The sequence below is a fragment of the Athene noctua genome, chromosome 1, assembly GCF_965140245.1.
Source record: "Athene noctua chromosome 1, bAthNoc1.hap1.1, whole genome shotgun sequence".
Lineage (NCBI taxonomy): Eukaryota > Metazoa > Chordata > Aves > Strigiformes > Strigidae > Athene > Athene noctua.
The window spans coordinates 95,502,969-95,518,638 of record NC_134037.1 but is presented as its reverse complement, the minus strand read 5'-3'; the positions used below and the strand labels follow the sequence as shown (position 1 = coordinate 95,518,638).

Here is a 15,670-nt window from a genome sequence, read left to right as displayed (position 1 = left end):
AAAACCCCACGGCCTCGAGTGTTTCACGGGGCCGCTGCCAGAGGAACCCGCGCGGCGCTCCGGGGCGGCAGCGCTCGGCACCTCCTGCCCGTCGCCCCCTGCTACAGCCGTCCCAGAAAAGGGCCGCCCCGAACCCCAGCCCCCCCGGTGCTCCGCCGTCACCCCCCGCTCTGGTTTTCCCACGGCACTGCATTTTTTGGCCATTACAAACGGGCCCAACATTTCCCGGGGGGGGCAGCGTTACCCCGAGGGCAATGTCCCTGCAGCAGTGTCTCCGCTCCTTCCCCCGCAACCCAGACTCGCCTCACGCAATGCTCCCCCCCACTTCTCCGCAGGGGCGCACGAGGTGCCCAGGAGCACACGCGTGGGACCGACCCCGCGGCCCCTTCCCCTGCTGCGAGTGTTGGCGCGGACACCCAACAAGTAACGCCTTTAACTTCGAACTTCTCCAGGCGCGCCCGGGCACCAGCAGTCGCAGCCCGCAGCTCCCCCGCGACCGCGTCCCGCTCCGCGGAAAACCGCGGCGGCCGCCCCAGCGCTGGCGGGGGGGCAGCGGGGGGACCCGCCGCGCCGGGACAGGTGCCCGCGCAGCGCCAGCCGCCGAGCGCGGCCGCGCAAGTTGCGCCGGCACCGCCGCGGCACTCACCCGCCTCATGGGGAGGGACCTTCCCGCGGCCGCCAGCAGCAGGAGAGCGAAGCCGAGCGGGGAGAAGGGCATGTCCAGGGCGGCCCCCCCATGCGCGGGGGCCCGGTGAGGCTCCCGCTCCCCGCGCAGGCTCCGCGGCGGGGGCCGGCAGCGCAGCAGGGGCTCCGGCGGCCGCTTTTGTAGCGGCGGCGGAGGCGGGGCCGGGGCCGGCCCAGGTGCGGTGCGGTGCGGTGCGGCCCCGCGCCGCCGGCGGGGTTGGGGCTCCGCGGGTGGCGGCTCCGCGGAGCGCAGGGCGGGCTACTGGTGTCGTCAGCGTGAAGGGCTGTTGCGGGGAGGGGGAGGAAAAAAGAAAAAAAAAGCCGACAAGTGCCTTTGCGATCCTGTCTCTCAGCTTTTCAACTTTTTTTTTTTTTTCTTTTTTTCATTCTTTATTTAGGCTTCGGCATCTTGGTGGCCTTCATGCTGTTCATGACGTCCAAGTTTTATTATTATAGTTTTTAATAACAGTAAATGCAATTACCCATTTATAACATGAATTCACAGAGCTGCACGTCAGATCTGAGCTTGGTTTCTAAATTGAAGTCAGGACACAGGTCAGTCTTCGCAGTAGTGTGACGTGCAAATTTAGAGGACATAGAATACTTATTTTCTAGCAAAAGAAAGCTCATAATCTGCATTGTACTGGATTCATATTGTTTTCCCTATTTACTCAGTTTGCATTGACTACTAAATAATGTTTATTTGGTGAGATTATACACCAGAATGTGGAAGGAGAAAGCATACAGAACCTAACAGATTTAGAAGAAAAGCTCAAAATCGAACTGGGGAAAATATTTCACATTGGTCTGTTAGATGCAACTGGAATATAAAGAAGTTAATAGCTGAAATATTAATGATGTATATTAATTTCAAACAAAACACAGCATCAACCTGATACTTTACGAATGTAACTTGTCAGAGCACTGATGCTGTGAGATCATGGAATTCCTCACCATGTGAATTGCCAGAACAGCAGTTACGTCTCAATAGCTAACTCCAGGCAGAAAGAATTTGCTATGGTGGTTTGGTTGGCTGAAGGGTGAAAAGGTATTTCCTTCAACTTTTCTGAAGTGAGAGAAAACAAAGATTGAAGGAAAAAAAAAAAAATTACTCCCAAATAGGAGATAAAGAACATTTATTTTGGGATGTTAAATGAGATGATCCCCAAACACTCCAAGTTAGTTGAAACCCCTAACATCTGCCTCCAGTGATGTTTTTTGTTGCTCATTGAGATTGATTTTTTTAACTATCCCAGTAAAATAAATACTCTGTTCCTGTAGAATAAGTATGTCTGCTACAGACAGTGCTGAAGACTTAGGGAACAGTGAGAAGGAATGAAGAATAAAAATCTAATTGAACAAGCATGTTCGGCCACAGCAGTGTCACCTGGAACAATGAAAGGCTCTGTGATTTTTGAAGAAATCAGTGATCCCCTGGATTTAAAAGATTTTAACCCATACCTAAAGTTTGCCTCAAAGAGACTAAGATAATGAGACAGGGAGAAGCCTTCTTATTTTGCCTGAATCTGTATTATTTGATGGGTGTAAGAAACTTCTGCGAAAAACTACATTTCTGTTACTTGCAGTTATCATACATCCTTGCAGGCATCAACCAGAGAGCATCTGCAATACCAAACTGCTGAGAAACATGACTAGGAAAACTGACAGTTAGTTGATTGTTACTATTTCATGTGGTTTGACTCCCCTGAAAGGCTGAGAGAGGACCCTGCCCAAAGCTGGCTCCACCTCACAGAAATGTTTTACTTGAAGCCCAACACCTGCTCCCATCTGCTAGTGCCTACAGGCTGGCCTCACCTCCTGGCACCTGAAGACCATGCCATGTTAGATCTGCTTTCAATAAACCCGCAAAAACAGCAGGTAACTGAGCAAAATATCCTCCAGCTTACTTCTGGCCAGGAAACAGAAACCTTTAAATAAAGGGAAAGAAACCTCTTCCACCTGGAGAACACCACCAGCCTTAGCAGGGTGCACCTATTTCACAAGCAGATCTCAACTGCTTTCTATTGTTTCTGCACCAGGCATAGTAATTAAGTCTTCCAGGTAGGACTCCTGCTCCCAAGAGGACTCCCAGCACCTGTGCGCAGCAGAGAGCCAGCTGCTTTCACAAGAGCTTAATAGGTTTATGTCTCTGTTGAATAGCCTTATGAGGGCTGTGAGGGTGACATCTATCGCTTTGGAAGCAGAGGTATTACTTTAGAATAATTCTGCTTTCCAGAAGTAATCAAAGGTAACTCTTTAGGTACGATGATACCATACATGAGTGTTATCTACGTGAATGTTTTTGGAGGGGGGATAGGTGGGGGAAATTAAGTAAACTCTGGACAGGCATGTTTTCATTGTGTCCATTAAGAAGTTACTATCAAATTTCAGAAGACTGAACAAATCTTGTTGACTTCAATCACTGTAGTAAGAGACAGGTAATTTTTCTAGAGATGGAAGGGTATTTATCCAATACATTCAAATCTTTTGGGGAGGAAATATTGATGAAAGTTGCCTCTAAAACCTGGGTCTGCTGGATTTGTTATATTTATCCATGCTTTTATTAATACTAAATTAATACTAATCAGTTTTAATGTAAGAAAAGATAAGTTTTAAAATAGCCAAGTGAAGCATTAAAATGAAGTTATCCAAATCTAAAGGAGCTGGGATCCTTTCAGTTTGAAAAATACAATGCACTGAGTCGAGGAAGCTTTGTTCAACTTAAGAATTTTGTTTGTTGAGGAAAACTTTTTTTTTTTTTTTTTTTGCTGTAGCTGAAAAACAGCAAAAGCTATTTAAAATGCAGGACTCTGTAACTTCTCTTGTTTCTTTACCTCTAGGCTGGACCAAATGTATTAAGGAGAAGCTACCTTGCAGTTACACTGCAACATGGGGATTATTGTACTACTATGACTGTTGAGCATTATTAATGCTATTTACTATATTTTGAGGGCAACAATGCATTTTGAAAAAGCTCCAGTGTCTGTTTTCATAACCTCCCTGATAATCCTTTTCTGCAGGAACAGCATACCCAATGGCTTGCCACAGGAGGTTCCTACAGGTGAGAGACAAAGCATTAGCAAGGGTTTGGGCTCTCTGCTACCTGAAAGTTATGACCACTAGCCTTGTATGTGCAGAAGATAATGTCCCTGTCCCACATGAGGCTGAATGCTTTGTCTCTGAAACTTTCTGAAGAGAAAAATCAGTTTCATGGACAAACTGTATATTTCTGCTAGTGACATTTACTGAGTAACAGACATTTTCCTAAGCTGCCTCAGGCAGTATCCTCAAGAATGTCACAAGTTTTCAGTGCAAGTCACGCACTTCCTGCTTCTCCATAACCAGTAATTATTAGCTTTTAGAAGCATCATCTTTTCTAATAAGTTTGCTTATGGATAGAGATATACAAGTCTTGGAAACAACCCCAGTGCAAATAGATCTAAACGCTTAGTGAAATTCTATTCCTTTCTACCTTGTATATATATATTTAAAGTTGCAGGGTACAGGGTTGCTGAGATTTGGAGAATGAAGTGTTTTACCAAAATTTGGGATTTATGTGGAAAATGGAGGGAGTTGCTGACCTGTACAGTGGCTGTGTAAGAGTTGTCTTTGTTCCTGAAAGGCTAGTAACTATTTACTCTTGTGCTTTTTAACTGTAGTGTGCTGCAGCAGTGAATATGCTTTGGCTCATTTTTTTTCTTTACAAAGCCAAGAGGAACTGTCGGTAAAGATCTTTCCAAGCTCAATAAAAGCTAAAGTGTCTGAGCTGAGGATCAGCACCTATGAAGTTAGTCAAATAAATCACTTAGGAATTTGAAATATGTGTTTAGGAAAGGAAGCAGAGGAATTTTATTGTTGAATCATTGAATGTGGATAGTGTTTGTAGAATTTTAATTCATGTAGATACCTACTTAACTGAAATAAAAGTTCATCTAAACTGAATCCTTCTGTAGACCTCCTGGAGGGGGGGGGGGGGGGGGGGTAGCTCTGAGCAGCATTATACAAAAGATTGTTACAAACGCATAAGCTACAACTGCAATTACAAGCACATCTTGACTTGGAGCTATATGTACTTAAGTGTCTTTAGAGAAACCAAGTCATCTGAATTGTACCTTGAAACCTGGCCTTTGGGAAATGGCTAATTTAGAGATCTTAGTAATAGTCAAAATGTTCTTACAGTATTCTGTATCAGGACATGGCTACAGCAAGTAGTTATATGACAGATCAATGTACAAAACTTTTAAAATGTAGTGCATTAAGAAGCAGGAGAATTTTTTCTGGTTACTGGTCATAGTACATATTTATGCATTAAATCTCATTAGTTTTAGTTTAGTGCCTGTAAGCGCTAATTGTTCTATTACCTACTCACCTGTAGGGGAATGTGGTCCCTTTGTGAAATGTCTCATGGTAGCTACGCAGTGCTGGAGTGCAGGGGATGAAATCACCCAGTTTTCTGTAATGTGTAGTATTGTAGATGCAGACTCGGAATGAATGAACATAAGTTGTTGCTAGTTTGCAGTCCCAGATGTAAGGGCCTAGTTGAGTGTAAATACATGAAAAGAACTAGTAGTGCTTGAGTAAAATGGACAGCTCCAGATTTCAGCTGTCAGATTGCATGGCTTGGATGCTTTGGGCTATGTGTTTTTTGGTAATTACAAAGAAATGAGTGCAAACGTTTTGTTTGTTTAACATTTTGTAAGCTATAAAATGAACTGAAATAGCTGTATCTACTTTTGGGGTTTAGCTGCCTTGTGGAATTTATTCTATGTAATGATTGTATGGAGGGAATGATTTAGGTAAATATTATATTGAAATTAAATACCTAAGTGCTCTGTCTTATAAAGAAAAAATTGCTTTAAATCTTTTCTGTAAAATGTTGTTGAAGGATTCTTATGGGCCTGTGTTGAGTAATTTGTGAATCTGATCCAGACATTCCTACATTTAAAAATCTTAGAAGTATAGAAATATAAAGGTTATTTGCAGTCATGTAATATAATAGGAAAGAGCTTTTTTGTTACAGTTCAAATTTCTTACCACAATCCCTGACTCCTAGTTCAAATTTCCTAATTGTAGTTTGGGCTATAGAAGGCTGCTAGGATGAACAAAATGAAAAGATGCTAGCACAAAGGAAATAATGGTAAGAAATACTCAGTAAAGCATTCACTTTCTCTCCCCATTTTTCACAAGAAGAAAGTAGGAAGCTATGAATCACAGAACAAAGGAGAGAAAGAATAAAGTCAAATTATTCTTTATCAAGTAAAATTGACAGAAATATTACTCTCCTCTCTTCCTCTTCTGTAGTGGTAGCTTTTTTCTGTGAGGAAAATATTTGAAAATCATTCCATTCAATATCTTCTCACCAAGGGAAACCTTGATACAGAAAAGGAAAACTGCCTTGTACAGTTTGATGTATGTCTTGTGCAATGATCATAATGCTGGTCTTTTCCAAAGAGACAGAGATGATTTCTCTCTACTCTGCTGCTAGATGCCTAGTAGGTGGGACCTGGATTCCCTTAAAAGGCTTCCCAAATGCTGAGACAAGCATTTAGTAGCTTGTCTGTAGCATCTGGTGGGTTTTTGAGAAAAATATCCTTTAAAGACGGACAGGATTTGTCTCTTGAGAAAGAGGTGGTATTTTGTAGTATAGCATTTTGTACCAGAAATACTCCCTGGATGAATGGATGAGGAACCTGTATCATGGGTTTCCCAGGTGCTATCATGGCCCTGACAAAAGAGGGAGAGTACGGTTTGGATTAAATTCTCTAGATCATAAATATGCAGGTTAAATCCTTTCTATTTATGTGGCCACTTACAGTAATTTTACTTTTTATGCTCATGTGCCCATTAAGGAGATCACAAACTGTTAATCACAGTGTCTTTTGAGGACATAGCTTTTTGCATCATAAACATCCCCCCCGAAAGAGGGTGACCCTAAACTTCATTCGTTTCTGTCACTATGTAGCAGCCTGCTCATAAGTCATCTGATGCTGCAAGGATGGAGGGCAATTACCTGTTTAACACAGTTCTCTGAATTACTGTGTCTGTAAGGCAAACAATCATTGTGCTTTTGAGCATCTGTTCACAGAAATCCAACTTTGGTGATTAGCCAGCACACTTTGAAAAATTAATACTAGGAGTTTTAATTAGCTAACCTCTTGAACAACCACTTGAATAATCTCAATATCAAATATAAACACTGGTAGGAGGAATTACTGATTAATGAATATACGCAGAAGCTGCTGACAGTTTATCTGTTAAGACATGCTGCCAAAATTGCTTTTGGAAAAATGAAGTGTAAAGTGAATTGGAGGAGTCAACCTGTTGATATTGTAAGACATCAGAAGCTTCAGATCCACAAGGAAAGTCCAGGAGTTGGGGCAGGGCAGGGGGTCAGGGAGGACCTTCTTTAACTTGAGATTTATCATTTTGTCCTAGACAGAATAAACGTTAGTGTTTTCCTAATATCCAGAGTGTGGAATCACATTTTCCTGGAGCTGAATAAGGCTTAGGGGGAAAAATACTGATAGCTATATTTTACTTAAGGTAAATGTTAGAACTGACATTAAGGATAAATTTTGGGTGAGATCTCATTGTTTATGAAAAATTATAAAAATTTTGCTAAAGATTGAACCTCGCCTGAATGCTATGAAAAATATCTTGATTAATAATAAAGAATACAAAAATATAAGCAAATGATAAGTCTGTCAGCAAGATCAGAATTAAGTTTAAGTCCCAAAAAATGGACTTTCTAATTGGCAGAACAGAACCATAAATCCTTTTAGACATTTGGGAGGGTGAAGATAGAGGAAGTTAGACAAATTGTGTCTTGCATTCCTGGATATCCATTAATTATTAGTAATCTAACTAATACCTTGGTTGAGTCATTCCTTTATTAAATAGTTGGTGCAGTAAGTCAGAGACTGCTCAGATATCCCTAATGACCTTATTAGCATATATTTATATTTAATAAATTAGAAATCGTAATGGAATAGAGGCATAAAAATAAGTCATACATGTTAGCAGTTGTTTATTTCCCCATCCTAATCTCTGCTATATAAGAATCATGTGGTATTTCTATTTCCAAAATCTGTTACTGGATTTGACCTTTATTGTGGACTGTTGCTAAATTTAAAAAATAAAGTTTTCCTGAATTTCTAAGAGTTGATATATGCCTGCTTCTTTTGTGCTTCTGAAGGCAGTATTAACCACTGGAAAAGGCATCTCTTTTGGTTTTTATACAACTAGACTTGCCTCAGGAATACCCTGCTTGTGTGGTGCAGATTCAGGTACAACATCTTACAATGTTCGGTTTAGTATGTGTGAAGTCTGCCTGAGGAGTACAAATAATACAGAATCACAGAATCATCTAGGTTGGAAAGGACCTCGAAGATCATCTAGTCAATACCAGCAGCTTCTGAAGAAATCTGATCAAGAGACTTGTCATAGCTGTACAATTACACTCAAATATTAAAAAAATCAGTAGAAACATCAGTATAAAAACTGCAGCTTGCACATTCCATATATTTGATTTTCAGTACTTGTATCAACAGAATTATACTTACATACTGCTGCCAAAAGTTCTTCCAGACTATCAGAAAATAATGAATTAGTTTAAATATTAAGAATAGATATGGTCAGTGAATGAGGTTACTGAACAAGAAAACTGTAGGTCTTTCCATAAAATATGAATATTCTGAATCTCTGCTGAACAAATTTTAGTTACAACCAACCAAAATATAGAGGCAGAAACAGAGGGTGTGGGTGAAGAAAACTATTTCATGAAATTAACAAATCTTTTAAATTAAATTTTAGATGAAATGTTACCTTCTTGGAACAAGATCATTCCAGTGGCTTTGTGAGATTTAGCAATGTGACCAGAAAACAAATCCCACCATTTGCAAGCTCATTTCCATAGTTTTTGTTAACGCTACCCAGTGCTATATAAAAGCTCATCATACAGTCATGTTCCTCATGAATCATCACCTAGGAACAAACACTTCTGTGAAAAGTGAGTATCTTGACATACCAGCAGATCAATGTCTCCCAATTAATGTGTCCACTCTAAAGCAGTGGGAAAGATGATGCCTGCCCTCATCTCACTTGCTTGAACTTACCTCTGAAAATCAGAGGAAATAGGTAGGAAAATCCTCTTGGGTGACAGTTCCACTAAGTGAGGAAAGAATAATACAGACTATGGATGCACACTCTAAGCTAATTCTGAACATGTTGTTCTTCACATTCTCAAGCACAGATCTTCATGAGTTAGGCCCTTGCTTTCACGGAAACCAGTTAAATGTCATATTTCAAGTATTTGTCTTTTTTTATCATCTGTTAAGTATTTGTGTTTTTCTGACATGGTATGCTTGTCTTTGTCAATTCAGGCACCACAATACTGTCTCACAATTTGAACAGCATTATCTTGAATGGTAAATGAGCACAAAAAGGTTGAGGAACATGAGAAAAAACCGTTAGAGTTAATTTAGGAATTTGAATGCTGTTACAATATCCTGGATGTATAAAGAATTCCTGGAAGTGAAAGGTCTTGACTTTGAGGTCTTGAATTCCTATACGTTATGTCAGCTGGGAGAATTGATTTGTGGTGTTTCAGGTAGTTAACTACACCTTGTTAAATGTTTGAAGAACTGGCTGTAAACAAATCAAGTGTAAGAATACTAACCCACATAGGACTGGGACAGAGAAATACTTTGTGAATATCCTCAAGCACGCAGAGACAAAAATGGAGCTTTCTGAATAGATAGTAGATTGCTGCTATCACAACACGTAGATTATTTCCATAAACTAACGGGAAAACTCTATGGAAATTAATATTCATTGTAACCTGGAAGTAATGAACTAATGCATGGTGTTGAGGAAAACAGAATGGAACAAACTCCTAAGCAGGCTCAGAGAAGATGAACTGGCCCAGACTGTTCAAAGGGATATTTCATACCATATGATGTCATGTTCAGCACCAAGGACTTGGGGAAACGAGAAGGAGGGGGATATTTGTGCTTATTGCATCTGTCTTCCCAAGTAATCGTTATGCGTGCTTCTTTCCAGGAAGTGGCTAAACATTTGCCTGCCAGTGGGAAGCAGTAAGTAAATGTCTTCACTTGCTTTGCTTGCGTGTGCAGCTTTTCTTCACTTATTAAACTGTCATCTCAGCCCATGTTTTTCAGCTTCTGCTTTTCCAATTCTTTCCCCCATCCTGCTGGGGCAGGGGGGAGTGAGCAAGCAACTGGGCAGGTACCTGCTGGTCAGGTTCAACCTGTATTGTCAGGTTCAACAAGTACAGTCGTCTTTTGATTACTTAGAGCAAAATCTCTCAGCAGTTGCAGTCAGATATTTTTTTTTTTCTTCTGTGCAGATGTAGTTCCACGGTACAACTTTTAAAATTTCTATGTGTTTTAGTCTAACACCTTAGCTGTATTTGGATCAAACTAAGTCTACAGAGGAGAGAGAGAAGAAATCTTTTACTTAATTGCGTTTGAAGATCTTCCTTTTTTGTTTCTCTGCTCATAATTTTGTGTCTATGTATTGTTATTTCCTATATGCCATAGCCTTTCTGCAAGAGGATATCCTGGGATGGTCACCTCCAACAGAAAGCTGTAGGATTCTAACAAAATTCAAAGCCTTCTACTATCCCATCAGATGCCCCAGGACTTGATAAAGTAGTAGCTGCCCTTTGCCACAGCAGATGCATTTGATCACTCAAACTGCAAAAGGAAGAATATAGTCCAGTCATGTGATGTAAATGAAAAACTGTGTTGCCAAATAAAGGTATATGAAGGAAGAACAAATTTTATGCAGATTATTGAAGAGATAGTGTAGAGTGCATATCTTGTTTACATGCATAGAATTAGTTTATTACTAATTATGTCTGGAAAATGCATGGATGTTCATCAGGTTTATCACAGAATTATGCTGTGATAGCCACTCCAAGGATTCCAGCCTATATTTTAGAGCTAAAATGAGATGCAGGAAAATAATTGTACTTCTAGATAATCTGGTTCTCTATTTTAATTAGAAAAACATCCATGCTAAGTCGTTGGCACTGTTCTACTTCTGTAGCTATGTTACTACACAGCTAAACTGGACAGAGAACGTAATGGTCTCTGTCAGATATTCCAGACACAAACATTCCTGGTGTAGTTCTGTTTAATCTATATAGTTTAACATAAACAAGTGAACCGTGAGGAACCCCAAGCAAAAAATATGGATCAAATATACTTTTCTGTCTTAAATATAAAGTTTCCTGCAGAGTCAAAGAAAATAATGTAGGTATCATGGAGAATCCAGGAATATTTTAAAACTTGTATCTATGAGAACTTAAATTTTGTTATGTTCTGTATTGCCTTCTGTTGTCATCGTATGTCACTGAAACACAAGCTAAAGCTGTATATGAGAACAAAAAAACCAAAACAACAACCTTGGCTTTTTCACATTCTAAGGTTTAACAACAATTTAATTAACGTTAGTTGTATCAAAGCAAATAGTCCTTTTTAAAGTAATACAATGGAAACATCAAAGACTACAATCAGTGAACTTATTCTGAAAACTATCACCAAATAGCCAAGACAAACTGAATTTACTGGAAGCAGAGACAAAAATTCATTAAACCAAGACTGAAAGTTCTAGTATAATGACCAATGGCCACCAAATAAAAACAGTAGAAGAATTACACGTGTAGTTGGTTACATGCGCCATATATTCTGTTTCTGTTATGGTATGGAAAACAGTTTACTTGATGTCACACAGGAGAGCTGCTCCTCTCAATATCCAGTGGTCTGGAGACACTACTGTCCTTAAATAGATCACTGTAATATAGTTCAGATCTGTCCTTTTGGGCTTCTTATAAAGAGGACAAACATAGAGCTTGGGATCCTTCGGAGTGGTTGTATTAACAGCAAACATATGCACCACAGGCAGCTGGACAAAAAGAATCTTTGGTGTAGATTCAATGAGTTTGCTATTTCGCTTGTCCCAGCCTGCACCTTCCAAATATAGCCCATAGATATATACTCCTTCCTGTGTGGAGAGTAAGCAGATACATCACACAGAATAAAGCATCTGTCTTGTAAAATGAGTAATTGGCTTAAAACATTAAAAGGAATATATGTTTTATAGTAAAAAAATCTGACATTGAATCTTTTCAAACTAATTTTAAACTATAATATCATCCTTTTTCAGAAGATAATGCTACTGACATGGATGGCAATAAAAGTTGCTTAATAGAAGTCATACACTAAAAAATTTGATCTAAATTTTACTATAAATTCCAAAAATTAAGTGGTACAATGACATAGTTCTTGTAATAAAATATTCTTGTAAATGCAAAATAAAAAAAATTAATATCTTCATACTTATTTATCTTCTATGCTGAGCGAAAACAGTGAGGTGAAGACAATAGTAACTTTTTCCTCTATCAATCCAAAATGACTGAATGATGCACAATGTAAATTAAATACCGTAATTGCTACTGAAACATCTTTGCATGTCATACATACAGAAGGAGGTGATGTGATTTCTTCTTTGTTTTGCTTTAGCACTTCATTATGTATTGTAACTGTATCTAAAGCCCAGCCTTTATGTGACCGAGTTGCTTCTTGACTCATTGCCGTCAGGAATCCTTGAGAAATTAAGCCAGAGGTTTAGTATATATCTCACAAGACAAAAAAAGAAATCTTGCTCGGTTATCTGCATGGTTCTGCAGTGAATGTTATAGACGGATATTCAGAACTCTATTGAAATTGAGCACCCTGACTAATGACATCAAACTTTGCTTTGGGGCCAAAATAGAAACAAATGACAAAAGTGGCATAGAATGCATTACACTAAGAAAAGTATTTTTAAATGGCACATAAAGGTGTTTTTTTTTTTTCTACCAAATTATTCAGTGAACAAACGTTTGCTCATGATACTGACTTACAAATTATCATTAGGCAATCAACCACAGGACCCATGGTAGAGGTGTGTTTTAAGAAGGAATTTGAAGGCAAAGAAGATATCAAATATGTGAGCTGGTATTTGTGTAAAGGCAATTTAGGAAAAATGTAATTTTTTAAAAAATGAAAGAGGTAGAAAAATAAAATAAATTTCACTGATGGAAAACAAAAAATGTGTGTCTGAATGTGATAATAAAAATAACTATATGAGTGTGGGGAATCTAGACAAGGCAGTGCCTATAAGGGATGAAAAATTTGTTTTGTTAGTGAAGAAAAGGGAGTCCTAGACAGAAATGAAGGTAGAGTATGACACAATGAAGCAGCAAGTTTGGAGATTTTTTGAGTACTATTTAGAACAGACTTTACAGAGGCTTGCAGTAAAATCTGTGCTGATGAAGGGCTGAATAGTATAAGCACAAGATGACAACTGGGCAGCAAAGAGGTTTGTATGTGTTATAAGAGAAAAAGCTACAAAAATTAAACACTTGCAGCAAATATCTGGTTGCTTCTGCATAAGTGTCTCAGAAAATGACAATGAAGTCGCCAAAACACCAAGAGCTGCTATTTTTATGCTATTGGATGAAGAACTACTTGGAGTTGTCAGAAAGAGATTGAGATGAAGAAAGAAAAGTTAACAATAGAGAACTGCATACTTAAGAGTGATTACTGTAAAGACTTAAAGATTATATGGCATCAGTTCTTTCTTGATAGGGCATAAAGGAAAAGACTACTAGTGTTTTGTGGGCTGTCAAGTATCTAAGAGGAGGAGAAACCACCGTATGAAATAATGACAGGCCAGGGGGGAAATCATGAAAGTACACAGGGATGCAGTAGAAGACAACATTTCAAGATTTAAGAAGTGGTTTAACATGCTAATTAGGACAAAGAGTTAGAAACTAAGATATTTGTCACAGCCAAAATATTAATGTGATGTAAATACAATTAACGTAGTACTTGAAATGAGCATGTATTAATTTCTCAAATACTATTTATTCTGATAAAAATAAAACTGTTATTTAGGCTTCTAAAGTTTGCTAAAAATGAATTATACCTCTATAATATGATACTTGGTTCTCCATAAGCTTGTTCATTCCAAGTGCCATGTCTACTGCATGGAATATTGCACTACCATTAACATACATTCTCCTTTAATAATGATAATTTGTAGGAGACAAACACTGACAATACTAAAAAATCACAACAGGTTTAAATACAATTATTGGTGATACTTTATACTACTATAAATAGAGTTTTCCATTAAATTGATAAAATACATTCCTCATGTTTTAATATTATAATGTATTTGCCAATGCTGTGATAGTTTTAGAGCTTGATTCACCAGTGCAATCAGTCTAGATTTTCCTGCAATGGCAGCACATGCTAGTCCGATTTCAGATTTGCCTCACAACAGTTAATTTTTAAACTTTACTGTATGGTTTGCTTTACTCAGAATTTTCTGGTGATCGGTGTTATGAATATAGTAACTATACTTACCTCACCCCTAGCCATCGCACAACTTTGGTGCTTAGCAGGCATCTATAAGACTGTTTTTTTTGGAACACAGAAGTCAAAGCAATCAACAAGTTCAAAATCATCTGTATCTCAGATATTATTAGACTAAATATTTTATTTGGTCAAAAGAATCTGGTCCATTATCTTCTTTTACAACACTGTGAGTGCTGCTTTTGAATCACCAGAGATTTGTTTGCTTACCAGCTGTGCCAGTTATGATATAAATGGAATGATGTTTTGACTGGCATCTCAATACCATCTTTTAATGATAATTTGGATGTGCTCCAGGCACCTCAACTGTTTCTAAGAGCAACCCAAAAAACCACTTTGATATTAGTACTTTTTACAGTCCTGGTCACAAAAATGCCAGTAAGAATAGAAGCATCACAAAGTGAAGATAACTCATAAAATACTCGAGGATTTCAGAGGTTAATCCTAATGAAAGAAACCGCCTCAGAGCTCTTACAGATGAGAAGTTTCTCGTGAGAATTTTGTATGGGCGGTTGTGTAGGTCAGATGAGATTCTTCTATGAACATGCATCTAATAAGGTAACAGGGTTTGTTACTCATGGAAATGGTTACAATTTGGTTTTCTTCCTCTTTCTTATAAATGATAAATATATAAAGCTCTAACAGATAGTGATAGATAATGTTTACTTGTACTTCGCAGTATATCTTTGATGAATCTGAACAAACTATTCATTAAATAACCTGTGAAATGGAAGTGCTGTGAAAACTACAGTTTAATGATTCTCTGTGAAAGATAGATAAATGCTATAAATGCGGGTATGGTTGCATGTTCATAGAATCACAGAACAGCCCAAGTTGGAAGAGACCTCAAAAGATCACCTGGTCCAGCCTTTGTGGGAAAGGGAGCCTAGATGAGATTATCTAACACCCTGTTCAGTTGTGTCTTGAAAACCTCCAGCAACATGGACCTTACCATGTCCCTGGGCAGGTTGTTCCAGTGAATCATTGCTCTTACTGCAAAAAAAGTTTTTCTGTTGCTACTGTACAGCATATAAATAACATCTTACACTACATTAAAGCTCTTCCATACTTGCAATTTACAGTTTGGAATGAGTTAAACAGTTTGAAACCACAGGAAAAAAATATTTTCTTTAAAAGCTCTGTCGTTATCATTAAGTATATTTTCTTTAGAAGCTGTATCATATCATGCTACAATATGTCAACAAGATAAAACATTTTATTTCTTAACGACGTGTTTTCCTTCTTGTAATATAAAAACAGTGTTTAATAAAAACTGTGTTTATAGGTCAGACTAAAAGATCATCTGTACAAGCATCCTGTCTCTGACACAAGACAAAGGTGGATGCTTTAGTGAAATAATATTACAACACACAGAATGACACATAAATCCTTTACCTTCTATTTTCTTCCACATTCTGGCAATCTGGAGCTTAGGGACCTCCCAACTCAAAGGTTAAATTTGGACAGTCATGTTTATTGCTACCATTGGACCTGTTTCCCATGGTTTTATCTAATCTCTTTTTTTGAACCCATTTATT

At 38.5% G+C, this 15,670-nt stretch overlaps 2 protein-coding genes across 3 annotated transcripts in view; both read right to left on the bottom strand.

Moving 5' to 3' along the window:
- GLP1R (glucagon like peptide 1 receptor) overlaps positions 1–780 on the bottom strand; it is an 84,828-nt gene extending 84,048 nt beyond the window's left edge. For both annotated transcript variants that reach the window (XM_074897028.1, XM_074897029.1), the window contains exon 1: positions 647–780. In XM_074897028.1, the coding sequence (XP_074753129.1) occupies positions 647–718 (72 nt within the window). In that variant the 5' untranslated portion in view covers positions 719–780. The remainder of the gene's footprint in view (positions 1–646) is intronic.
- A 10,403-nt stretch (positions 781–11,183) lies between these two features.
- The window catches only part of DNAH8 (dynein axonemal heavy chain 8), a 151,391-nt gene continuing 146,904 nt past the window's right edge, over positions 11,184–15,670 (bottom strand). Inside the window, exons 91-92 of the mRNA XM_074925831.1 lie at positions 12,192–12,313; positions 11,184–11,712 (exon numbers count right to left, since the gene is read on the bottom strand). Of these exons, the coding sequence (XP_074781932.1) occupies positions 11,425–11,712; positions 12,192–12,313 (410 nt within the window). The 3' untranslated portion in view covers positions 11,184–11,424. The remainder of the gene's footprint in view (positions 11,713–12,191; positions 12,314–15,670) is intronic.